This window comes from Nycticebus coucang, chromosome 7, assembly GCF_027406575.1.
Source record: "Nycticebus coucang isolate mNycCou1 chromosome 7, mNycCou1.pri, whole genome shotgun sequence".
NCBI lineage: Eukaryota > Metazoa > Chordata > Mammalia > Primates > Lorisidae > Nycticebus > Nycticebus coucang.
Window position 1 is genome coordinate 68,393,949 of NC_069786.1, and position 12,766 is coordinate 68,406,714.

A 12,766-nucleotide genomic window follows, 5' to 3' on the forward strand; every position below is an offset into this window, starting at 1 on the left:
GGCCGTTATGGCGACGCCTCCAATGAAGCGGTCGGGTCAGTTCCTTCCAAGGGGCTAAAACCAAATTGGCGCCCTTCTTCATGGTCCTGCATTTCATCCCAACCCCAACCCCAACCCCAACTCCTGACCCAGCAGCCGAGCAGAGGCAACTCCGGAAAGCTGCAGGCCCAGACTGGCTGTTTCGCACAACTTCTGCTTTCCCGGCATCCGCCTTCCGACGCTTCTGCCCGCGGGGGCTGGCCCTCCGCCTTTGGGGGGCCTTTTCAGGCCCTCGGTGGGGAGCAGAGCCTGGAAGGCAGTGATCTGTGTTGTGACAAGCACCCATTTTTCAATTGGTGCTGGTGAAAGATCAGATGTGCCCCGCTCTTCCGACGCCCTTTGGGAAGGGGAGGAGGAAGTGGCGGGGCTGGGTGTGTGGGTGTGGGGGACGGCGTTATGGAGGAAACAAACGGGGTAGTGGAAGATAAGTTGGGGGCCTTCTGGGCCTGAGATTAGGACTTTTCCTCTCCCAATGGCCCCCAGAGCCATGAGTGCTAATGGGGGAGATCAAATCTCAGGGACCAGGGTGTGGGCAGTCCGACCAGCCTCAAAGCTGAAAGAGGGAACAAATTTTCCAGCCTGGACTCCAGCGGCGTCGGGGCAGCGGTCTTCCCAGATTTAGATTCCCCTGGGAGATGTGACTTTGCTTGTGGAGAGAATTCGGGTCCCCTAGACAACAGCGAGGGCCCAACGCCTCAAGCCACAAGCAAAATCGGTTTGGTCAAGCAGATTTTAATACTTTGAGATATTAGCTTATACTAATTTAATAATCTCTTGCTAACAGTTCAAATAGAGAAATTATTAGTTTTAGCTCAACGAAGGCGGTCTTTAGTTAGGCTCTATTATAATTATAAGCGGTTGTAGTTTTAAAAAGTGTTAATCTCAATATAGGCCTAATTAATGCTGCCTTGTTACTGACAAGTAGTTCATCAAATATCTGATTCAAAGATTTTCATAATGAGTATATTAATTAAACTATGAATAATCTAAAGGTGGTTATATTTAAACAATACCTCATTATAATGATTAAATACTGATTTTGAATATTATGTCTTAACAATTGTCACTTAGAAAACACAACCTTTCCTTATGTATGAGTCTGTAATGGCAAAATGCAATTTTAGGATTTTTTTCCCTTGTTCAAAAAATGTGAACCTCATTTTAAAACACTTCTGAAATAGGTTACACACAGCTTAATGATTATCAAAATGACTCTTTTCTGCAAAAAAAGACCCCAAAGTGCGCGTACAGCTGCAAACCCAAGAGGGTCAGCATCATTTCACTGTATTCTCTTCTTGATTACAAGCCGGGCCCATCAAACACAACATAATTACAGTAATTTCAGGTTTATTTATTCTAATGCAGTTTCCCCATCTCTCTGGTAATTATGAGCAATTTTTTCGCCCAGGGAATCTTTTTGCATTAACAAAAGAGATAACGCACTGAAAGCCAAATTTGCTGTGCATTGAGAAAAGGGAAAAAAAAAATCAAATAGGTGCTAGCTGCCATCTCTGCAATTCTCTGGTACCGGAGCCGGCAAATTGCTTGCAGGTGTATGGAGCAAGCTTGTCAATGGCCGGGCCTCCAAATTAGCAAATGCACAGCGGCAAAGTAATGAAGACAGACTTAGCAAAATTGCCAAACAACAGATACCCCTTTAATATCTTCTCTCACACACACTAGCTCTAAAAGAGGGTGGGGGCAGGAGTGGGGGTGGGGACAGAAACAGCAGTCCCCAACCCCCTCCTCACTGGTCTTGGCTTTTCTAAGCCTGCAAAGGCCGGTAGACCTATGAGTCTAACTGTGTAAGAACTCAGATCCTGAATGTAGGCAATATTAAAAAATATAATACTGGAGACCTATTCAGAGTTCACCGTTCTCTCTCACTGGTTATTTTCTTTTATTTTTATTTCTTTCTTCTGAAAATCTGAACCTGGGCTGGGTTGGATGTCTCTTCAGTCTTCCTAATTCGGTACTAGTTTTTAGAGTCACATAAAGTTTTAAAATCTACCCCCTGCCTATATTCACAGAACCATGAATTTATTGTTAGAGAGTCATTTTGATACAGGAACTAACTGAATCTCTCCCTTTGAAGAAATTATCAATTTCTGTCACCCAAGGAAAGATAGGTAGGGGCACTTGATGTAGGATCTGACAAATTAGATCAAGAAAAATTGGGAGAAAGCAAGCTTCCCAGCTTTAAGTCTTTACCTGATTGATACCCATCTCTTTCTGTATCTTTTATAAACTAATTTCAAAATTTTCTGGTTTTTCTCATTCCACCGCCTGAGTTATACACCCTTGAAATTATAGGCTAAAGCAAACTTTTCTGCTCTTCATCCTAGATGGCCATAGGAACCTCTATCAAATGCAATACAGAGGGCAAGGGTCCCTCCCTCCCATGCCCCAGAGAAACCCTCCTCCGGTCCCTAACTCCACGGCAAACCCCAACTCCACTGTAAACTGGCCAACGGCTCTCAAGGGAGCCTTCCCCAGGCTCCCGAAACATGTCACCCCCACCCACCGCTTCCCTTCCCCCTTCCTCATCCCCCAATCTTCGGGGATTAACACTTCCTGAAACATCAAGTGTTTTTATAAAAAGGAAAAAAAATAATCCTGACATCGCTGACAAGAAGTTTTGATGGAAGAATTAGCTGGTGCATACATAATCACTCCCCCACCCTCCTACTCCCGGAGCGGGAGCCGCAGCGGCGGGCGCAGCACAGCCTCCAACCTCTGAAAAATGAAACCGGTTTCCACCCTTACCTTCTTCAGTGTCAATTTCAGATAATCTGGACACACACTCTTTGCTACATCAAATCAAAAGGGTCGAAGGCAGCTTTTGGCTGAGAGAATAACGGGAAGTAAAAAAGAAAAAGAAAAAAGGGAAAAAAAGGAAAAATAAAAAATACAAAAACCGGCCAAACCACAGCAAAACAAAACCAGAAAACCAAAAAGAATTCCCTGTCCCCATCCTCCTATCGTGAGAATGAAGAGTGGAAAGAGGTCCCCAGGACCAGGCGCCTCCAAGCGCCGCAGGCTTTTTGCAGCGCTGCTCTTGCAGAATAGGACTGAAATTTTCGGCTATATAGCCTCTGTCTTTATAGCTGATGAAAAAAATTGCAGATTATTAGCATAAATGTTTACTCTTCATTACGCTGATGACATTGTGCACTTGAGATCTTGGTAATCTTTGGGAAAATTATGAGTAATTTTTAAAAATTTTAAAGCAGCAGCAGTTACCATGCAATTCAGGCTAATTCTGCGTAGGCTCCGAACGGATATAATTATCGAGGAGTCAAGATGTTATGCTAAAAACTATGCATTGATATTCCCATTTATTATGTACATACAACTTTGACAATGTTGATGCTTGAAATAGCAGGAAATTGTCTTGCGCAAAAATTACAGTCCATATTAGGACATCTGAAATTGCGAAGAATTATATAGTAATTGCAGGCTTTCAGATGGGAGAGCCAGAATGCTCAAACTAGTGCAAATGTGGATAAAATTACAGATCAGAGCAAAAATTAGGGAAAAAGGGGGTCTGGGATTTTTCAGGTTGGCTATAGGATTCCGGAAGTGTCTAATGCCACATGATTGCTGCAGCTTTAGGGGGGACATTCATGCCTCAAATAGCGCCTTGGCCAGGGTGGCTTTAATTGAATTTCTTGGGCTTTTTCTTTTAATAGGGGCAAATAAGGAAATTGGCCACCCAGGGCAAATTTTCACTGTCCTCCCCACGAACATGAGGGGGAGAGAATCCCGTTCTGGCTCTCCTGCTATGCTTGCTAGGTCACCCCTGAGGCCCTTTAGGTCACCCCTATGGCCCTTGGGTCCCCCATCCTAAAAGCAGCAACTGAGAAAGAAAGTGACTGAACTGGGTCCCACCCACATCACCTCCTTTTTCTTTTCCGTTCTCCCCACCTCCGGCCTTCGGCCCCACTCCCAGATTCTGACAAACCCGCTTCCCGGGGCACGTCGGCTAGGCCCAGGACAGGGCCTGCCGGCCCGGGGTGCCGGATGCCGGTGTGTGTGGGGAGGGTCGGATAACTGAAGTGTTGGTGCCTTGACGACCTCAGGAGAGCGCGCCAGCGGTCGCCCAGGGCAGGCGAATACCAGCCTGCCGGTGGGGGGCTTTGGGGAGGTGGGACGAGGAGGGAAAGACCTGAGGGTTCTACTAGCCCATCCTGCAACAGCCTAGGCTCTTCTTTTGTCTCCACCGCGCACAGTAGCGTCTCCTCCTTCCTAAAAAATATTAGCTCCCCTCTTGGGCGGCGCTTCTCCCGGGCAGAGACACCCTGTGACTTTAAGAAGCGGAGGCAAGGCCTGGGGAGAGGGGCGGGGCGGGGCTGCCCCAGGGCGGGGGGCGCGGGGCGCTCTCTGGGAGAAGCCAACCCCCGCGCCACCTGCATTTGGTGCAGCCGGGACTCGGTCTAGTTTTACGACCAGAAGTCCCCATTGTTCCGGGAGCTATGATTTCACCTTTCGGTGACAGGAGACTTCTGGACCAAGGTCCGGAGGTGATGAGCGCGAGGGTGGAAAGCTCGCCGTGTTTACTTGCGGTCGGCCGGAGTCGACCTCGCCCCCACCCCCGGGATCACCACATAGCCCTCCAAGTCCAGTCCTTCCGTACCCCCGCGCCTATCTGTTACCGAACTTGTAGTCCTTTGCCCGGGTCAGTGTGATGGACCCACTCTCCACCCTACCCCATTCCTCACCCAACCCTCGACCCCCAACTCCTAGCGCGAGGACCCCATAAATGGGCCTCTGGAGCAATCCGGAGCGCTGTCACGCAGCCTGCAAGCTACTAACGTGGCAGTGTTTGGACCAGTGAGAAGCCTGAGCCCCGCGGCCCCTGGAAGAAAGCTCTGTCTGGAGACCATCAGACTATCTGCTTTCTTACGTGGAGGCGCCGAACGGCTGCTCCTCCAAGACCTGCCCGCTCTGACTTTTCACGAAGCATAGTCTCCCTCGCTCGGCCCAGCCCCAGCCCCGAGGGTGGAATGTAACATCTTGTAATGTGGCAATCACTGCCAACCTCATCCCTGCGAGGGGAGCTACTGCCGTGGGGAGGGGGTTCGGAGGGATTTTGGAGCTCCCATCCGCACCTGCGGCTCCCGGCAGATCTCGGGTGGTGAGGAAGATCGACCCCGGTTGGGCGGGGTAGGCTTTCCTGGGGGGCTGCTTTGGGCGTCCTGACTCCGCGAGAGGCCGCCAGTGTCCGCAGAACATCTTCCCTCTAGTTCCAAGGGGGATTTGATGTAACGCGGCTCCCAGGATAGCGTCCCCCCGACAGCTTCTAGGATTCAGAACCCCAAAGTTGAACTCAAAGGGACCTGTCAGTATTTTAGGAGGCGAGGATCTGTAGCTTCATTCTCAAAGGAGTCTCTGACCCTTAACAGGTTAATGCCTGTTACCTGGGGGAAAAGGAGCAGGCTTGTGACTTTTCAGTGAGTGCTGGGGGCTCCTGGAATAGGGGGGTTGTGCTTTAACCCCGTATTGGTTTTATTGGCCATAAGAACTTTCTGAAAGACAAGAAGGCTTTCTGCTCCCCAACTTGGTTTTCTTTGGTGGGTGGGACTCCTAATAGCGGAGGAGCTAGGACCATTTTGCTACTTCAGACACCCCTCCCCTTACACAGGAAGGATATTCACAATTTTCACAAATGATTCTAAAATAAGGAGGGGTGGGGGGGAAGTCCCCTAAACGGTCCCACATTGCAGTAGGGCTGATCAGGCCTGGGATCCGTTCTCTCTCTCTCCTGCCCTCTCCAGTCCGTCCCGGAGCCTTCGGGGCAGCCCGGGGGCGGGGAGTGAGTGTGGTCCGGCAGAGCGCCGCCCTGTGGGCGAGGTGGCTGGGGACCGCGTAGGCGCGGGGTCGGGGAGAGGGGGATTGAGGGAGGGTGACACGAGAGTGCGACACGGGAGCGCCTGGCGGCCTGCAGTTGGCACTGGAGCTCAGTGCCCGCGCTCTGCCAGAGGGTGGAGCGGAGAGGGCCCGCAACCCCCTCTGGTTCTTCCCTCCCCCTGCCTCCCAGCGCTTGTCATATCCTGTCTCTGGCCTGATATTTCACACAAGCAAATGGAGAGGGATTACAATGGAGATTTATGTGTGTTCGGAGCGCGGCTTGTTTCCCAGTGTAGGGAGACTACATCGCTGCTTCCCATTTCCATTTTTCATTCGCACTTTGGGGAGCGCAGCCGAGAGCGGGGGGGGCCTGTCTGCGCGGCGGCGGACTGATCACAGAGCTCCGCGTCTCGCCCCGGCTCCGAGACTGTGAGAAAGGCTTGGCAGAGCGTCGCCCCCGGCGGGGCTGGAGCCGGCCCCCGCCTCTCGGAGCCCGGCTTTGTTCCTCCTCCCAACCCCCTCACTTCTGGGACCCAGGCGCGTCCTTGGGATTCCTTTTCTTTGCCCTTCTCCTAGCCTGTGGAAACGCCCCCTTCCCCTGGCCCCTGCACCCTCCTGCCCTCGGCTTCGCGGGCTCTCCGGGAAGGGCGCACAGTGGCCTGGCTCGACCCTGCCGCCGCGGGGTGCTAGCTTCGGTGACTCCGACGAGTCTGTGGGGCCTCGGCCCACCCCGGAGCTGGGGCCGCCCGCCCTCCCGACTCCCAGGCTCGGCTCATGCCAAGGCCTGTTGCGTGATTCCAACTTGGTCTGACATTCCCTGCCCCGGGCGCTCCGGCGGAGGCCTCTTAATCATCTTGTCTGCTGCAGATCCTCGACACCAGCCAATTTACTGCCCGTTTCTCCCCGCTGGTTTCGCGAGGAGGGAGGGGAGTGCGCTCAAACGCGGGGAGGGTATAGTCAACCGCTGGAAGAAGGCTGGCACCAGCTACTGGCACTCAAAAAACCCACGGAATTTGGGGGTGGTTGAAGGGAAACGGAGGGTGTCGGTCAGGTAGTGGCTGTTTAGGGAAAACCAGAATCGTGTGTCAACTGGCTTCAGCTCTGGGACCTGTCGCCTGGGAAAACAATGCAAAAATGTAAAGGAACACTGGATGCCCAGAGCCCAGGTTCCCTAGATTACACTCTGTTGTAAACCAGACTCGGAAGAGTCTGGATGATGCCATTGAGGCCAGAAAGTCATTTCTGCTCCATGTTTGATTTTTGGCAGATGAGTTGAAGACACACATGGATGGCCTGAATGACTATCCTAGACGGGAGGAGGCCCGGCCCTGGCAAACTGGGCTCTGTAGCTTGTGCCCAACCTCCTCTCCAGTGGAAGAGCATCCCTTCAGAGGGTATGATTGGGGTTCATGCCCAGGTACGAAGGGGCAAAAGCGTCTCCAGCCCAGGACACTGCTGTTCCACACAAGGTGAAGTTAGAAAGGCCTCTGGGTAATTCCAGGTTTTATAATTCCAGGCAGAGTAAAGTCTGTCTGGAAGCACTGTGATACAATGGCAATACTAAATTCAAAATAAAATGTACTGAGTGCTCATCGTGTGCCAGGCACTGTTACATCATCATCTCATTGTTTGTATGTTCAGAACTCTAAGCAATAGCTGTTACTTCTCCTGTCTTATAGATCTGGAATCTCTAACACAGACAGGTTAAGTGGGTTGCCCAAGGTCGCACAGTGATTGAAGCCAGGGAGCTTCCAACTGTAGGCCCTAGTACTTTCAGGCAAAAGGACTTTTAGTTCAAGCCTGCATTAACCTCCAGTTCCTGGCCTTTGCAGAGAATGTCATAAGGTAGGGTCACTTCCAAAGCTGGAAGCTGGTTGTGTGGGTCCCAAGGTAGAAAGCAGAGCTGAATGATATGTAGATCCTTCCACTCAATGAATGGGAGATGGAAAGATGCCACTCTTAGCGATGGGCATCAGTTTCCGTGTGTGTATACATTGAGTTGTTCACGTGTGTGGTGTGTGTGAATGTTTGAGTGTGTGTAAGTGTAAGACTGATTATGAGTGTGTGATGGTGAGGGTGTTGGAGTGTGTGTCATTGTGTGTGCCAGTGTTGGGAATGAGGGCAAGATTATGACTGTGAACGTTTATCAGTGTGTGTGGGTGAGAATGTGAATACACATACTTTGACTCCCCGGACTGTGAGAGTGTGCATCAGTGTGTGATTGTGTGTGTGCTAGTGCAGGTCTCTGTGTTGGAGTCGCCCTGCCTTCCACAACAGCTAACAGTGTGCAACAGCTAACAGTGTGCCTTTCCAGGATGACTCACAGAATTCTCCATTCAGACATCCAAGGAAGGGTCTGATCCCCAGACTGCAGCTGAGCCCAGGTTTCGGACATCAAGTCCCCTTCAGCGGCAAGGATGCACGGCTTGGCCAGCAAGGCAGGCGCGGGGGCGGCGGAGAGGGCCCTGGCGGGAGGCGGTGGCGCCGGCTGGAGCCACCCGGCGCTGAGTGAGTCATTGCGCCGCCGGCTGGCAAACCCCGCACCCGGACTCGGGCGGGGGCGGAGCCGCGAACCCTCTGCTGCGGCTCAGGGCCAGCACTCCTGTCCTCGCCTGGCTGCGCCTGGGAAAGATGTTAATGTCGCTCTCGGCTGACCAGCTTTCCCGCCTGGGCTTCAGCTCAAGTTCTAAGCATGCGACCAATCGAAACTTGAGCCCAAGGAAAAAGCGCACACAGCCAAAGAAAACAATAATTTATTTAAATAATCTCTTCATATTGTAAAATCAACATTAAGAGCACATTGTTTTCATAATAAATAACCCCAAAATACCTTTCATTTCAACAACAAAGACTTTAGGATAAGACAAAACAAATCCAAATCAGTAGCTTAATTTAACAGAAAATTTTTAAAAGGGAAAAATAAAACGGAGAGGTTGCTGAGGTCACTGCTAAACCGCAGTTTTCACAACTGGGGGGTTACAAAAAGATGAGTATTTTTATACAAATAAATCAATGGGGGAAATCTGCACAGAACCCTTTATTTACAAATTGTGTCCAAGTCCAGGCTAATAATCCTGAATAGGTTTTAAAAAAGATAATTTAAACACATTTTTTGCAGTGTTCACATATTAAAAAATCATTTTTTCAACATCAAAATGAGGTCATCCGCAAAGGCACCTAAACTTTTAAAAAAATAAAACTAAAAAAACTCCACTGGTGTGGGATAAGGAGAGAGCTACAGGAGCGCGCCTAGAGGAGGGGTCTCGGAGGGCTGGGAAGAGCGAGGCTGTAGAGCTCCGCGGGTCCGCCGGGGTCAAGGGGGCACAGGAGGGAGGGCGGGCAGGCAGGACCCCCGAGGTCAACAACCCAAGCGGATTAGAGTTGAGCCCCGGGGCGGTGGAGGAGAAAGGAGCCTCAGAACTCCCGGGAAGGATAGCGGGAGGAGGAGTCATCCCTCTCCCGGACTCAGCTCTTGGCCGCGGGCGAGGAAGGCGCCGGACCGGCCCGCACAGAGGGGAATGGAGGGGAGGCAAGTTTGAGGTTGGCTCGAAATGGCCGAGACCCGGGGCTCAGGTCGAAAATGCAGCCGTGGGGAGGAGGCCTTCGCTACGCCGCTGTCCGGTTCCTCCGAGAGGAGCCCAGGGATCTAGGCGACGCCTTCCAATTCCCGGCGGCTCCGTGACTGCGCGCAGGAGCGGAGCTTGGGGCGGGCCATCTCAGGTCGCAACCTCCCGGAGGAGTGGGTGGCGGCTGCGCGCCAGTAGGAGGGAACTTCGGTTGGGGGGTGAGCGCCGAGGATAACTGTTCTCTGCTCTCTCAGTCTCTGGCACGTTCTCCCTGGGGTTAGAAAATCGTCCCCGCGCTCACCGGGGCGCCCCCGCCGCCATGATGGTGGTGGTGGTGATGTGGCTGCGGGGTCTGGGTGGGGTGCAGCAGCGGCGCTGTGCCCTGCAGGTGTGAGGTGGAGCCGGAGGCCTGGTGGTACCATGGGTAGTTGCCCAGAAAAGCCGAGGCCGCGCTGCTCGGACTGGACCCCGAGCTGCCTGCGCCGCTGCCGCCGCTGCCTGGACCGCCGCCGCCCCCCATCCGTTGCGGCACACCGAAGTCCCAGGAGGCCGGCGCAGAGACCGGCGGCGAAGCACAAGGTGGCGAAGCGCTGGCTCCAGGGTGCTGCTCCGAGGGTATCTCACCGCTTTTCCACATCTTCTTGAACTTGGACCGGCGGTTCTGGAACCAGATTTTGACCTTTGTGGAAAAAAGACTCGAGCATTAGTGCCTAGTGGAGGAACCTGAGCGTGGGGCAGGAGAAGGGAAGAAGCTGAGAAAGGACCTCCAGCTAGAGATGGGCACCGAGCACCCTGGCGGGTGAGAGGATCACGGCTGGCGGCCTCGGAGGCGCCACCGTGCCTGCTCCATTGGGGAGGTAATCTCAGAAAGGCTAAGACTGATGATGTATGTGCGCTGGGGTGATGATGACCACGTCGTGGGGTGGAGGAGCGTTGAGAGGGCTTAATCAGTAGAGAGAAGTACAGCGATTTCTGCCCACCCGGGTCCTTCCTTCCCTCCCATGCGGTGGCCCCTTAGGGATTTTCGACTTTCGACCTAGAAGCTTAGGCCGCCTGGGGCGCGGGCCTGGAAATTCTTAGAACTACTAAAGTGTTTTTAAAACCCTTGTCTTGATCCTGCTGTTTCATGGCCGTTCCAGGCCAGCGCCCTCCTCGCCAGCAGCACGAGAGCCCCACCTGAGTCTGGGTGAGCCCCAGAGACGCCGCCAGCTCGGCTCTCTCGGGCAATGCCAGGTATTGAGTCTTTTGGAAACGCCGCTGGAGAGCTGCCAGCTGGAAACTGGAGTAGATGGTGCGGGGTTTCCGAACTTTCTTTGGCTTGCCGTTCACTATCCGGATTTCAGGCTCGAGGTCCTCCTTCTCTGCAAGGAAACGGAATCATGACAACCACGCGACTTAAAGTTCTCGTCGGCCTGGAGGGCCCTGCGGGGACTTGGCCTGAGCCAGAAAGCTTACAAGCTCAAATTTGCGCGGACTGAAGCCCACACCAACCCTTTGAACCCGGGAGCTGAACCCTCCAGAGAAAAGGAAGACGCACACACGGGAGAAAAAAGTCAGGTGGCAAGGAAATGCAGTTACCACGAGGCATGCACCGCGCCCACCCAGCCCTGGAGGCCGCCGGCTCGTACCAGCTCTCTCTGAGAGTTGTAACCGGTGGCCGGCGCCAGACTGGGGGTGAGGACGGTAAAGGGCAAGAGCAGGTAGTGTGAAAATCCAGGGCTTCAGATGGGGCCTCCTCCCCAAACATGTTTACCCATCCATCCCAGTAACTAGACCTATATGACCTCCTTTCCTTCGGAGTTATGCATACCAGGCTCGTTGTTGGCTGGGGATGAACTGGTCCCATAGGGCGCGTAGGTGTAGGCGGCGGTATAGCCCAGGTCGTAGCTGCTCTTGGCAGAATAAGGGACATTGTTGAGGCCGCTGGCGTGGTACTGGTAGGAGCCCATGTGCGCGTAGGGCGAACCCCCACCGCCACCGCCTGCTGGGTGCTGCTGGTTGGTGTAGTAGCTGCTGTCGGTAGCTGTGGACACCGGTAGGGTGGGCGACTCCTGGGGCTTGTGGAGGCTGCTGCTGCTGCTGTTGCTGCTGCCAGGACCCGCGCCGCCACTGCTCGGGGGCTGCGGATGCTGATGGTATGAGCTGGAGGCCGTGATCTGGGTCGAGTGCATATCAGCCACTAGACTGTCAAAGACTCCAGTCATCCTGGCCCGGGACGGGAAAGAGCAGGGGTGGCGGGCGCCCAGGGGAAGCGAGGTGCCTCCTCCGTCTCTCTCGGTTCCCTCCAGCAGCCAATGTAATTACGGGGGCGTGGGGAAGGGGGGAAGCAAGAAATGAGGCAAGCGTCTAGGCGCCTCCTCCTCCGAGGGAGGCGATCACCGTGCGCTGCTCCGGGCAGCTGCCGCTGGACACATCCTCTCTCGGCCTCTCGGCCTGCTCAGCTCCTAGCCCAGTGCGGGCTCGGGCGGGGGACGGGCGGTGGAGGGGGCAGAGGTGGTGGGGCCGGGGCCAGGCTCCGGGAGGCGGGAGCAGGTGAGACCAGAACGGCTTTACGATTGTCTGCCCGGCGGGCTCCAGCAGGGTGGGCATTTAACACTTGTCACGTGAGCGCAGGCGACGTCACCTAGCAACAGCCAATCAGAAGCAAAAGGCCACGGAGCTGCAGGAGCCCGGGAACGCCCAGCCGAAGGGCGGGTGTACCCGGCGGCTGCTGCGACTGGGCGGCCCCGAGAGCAAGCTGTTGGTCTCTGAAAGCCGGGAGCCAAGCGAGGGGCCGAGGTGATGGTGATGGTGGTGGTGGGGCGGGGAATTGGCCCGCAGCTGAAAAACAGAAGGCGGCAAGACAGAGGAAGAAGTGCGGTCCCAGTCCCAGTCTGTACTAGTGCCAATTCCAGTGATTCGCACTTTCGTGTCTAAGGTCAGTTTTCAAACACATTAATCAAAATAAATCGGTGCCAAGAGCCTGGCAAGTTCTGTTGCCGATTTTCCTCGAAGAGTCTGGCACTTAACTCATGTCAGACACTCGGCACTTGACATAGTTAATTGATTTAAATTATCCATAAATTAAGTATAATATTCTCTTCTTAACCAATCCACAGGGATATTAGGACAATTAATTAGATAATATTTTAAAGTTTCCCTATTGTTGCTTGAAGGAAAGGCAATATAAACTAAAAGATATTATTGTAAATATTATACTGTATTTGAAATCACTTTCCCTTTTACTTTCAACAAGCCAACGCTCTGAGCAATTATGTATATTTGATGGGTAATTAACACCTGCAAAGCGATTCCTAGGACTTCCTCCTTAG

The 12,766-nt window shown here is 53.2% G+C and overlaps 1 protein-coding gene across 1 annotated transcript; it reads right to left on the bottom strand.

Annotated features, from left to right (window-relative positions):
* Nucleotides 1-8,630: 8,630 nt before the first annotated feature.
* DLX2 (distal-less homeobox 2) lies at nucleotides 8,631-12,330 on the bottom strand. Its single transcript, XM_053597373.1, has 3 exons — nucleotides 11,266-12,330; nucleotides 10,632-10,816; nucleotides 8,631-10,134 (listed from the first exon to the last, which is right to left on the bottom strand). The coding sequence occupies exons 1-3, from the start codon at nucleotides 11,657-11,659 to the stop codon at nucleotides 9,733-9,735; spliced, it is 981 nt and encodes a 326-aa protein (XP_053453348.1). The 5' UTR covers nucleotides 11,660-12,330; the 3' UTR covers nucleotides 8,631-9,732.
* Nucleotides 12,331-12,766: the final 436 nt, after the last annotated feature.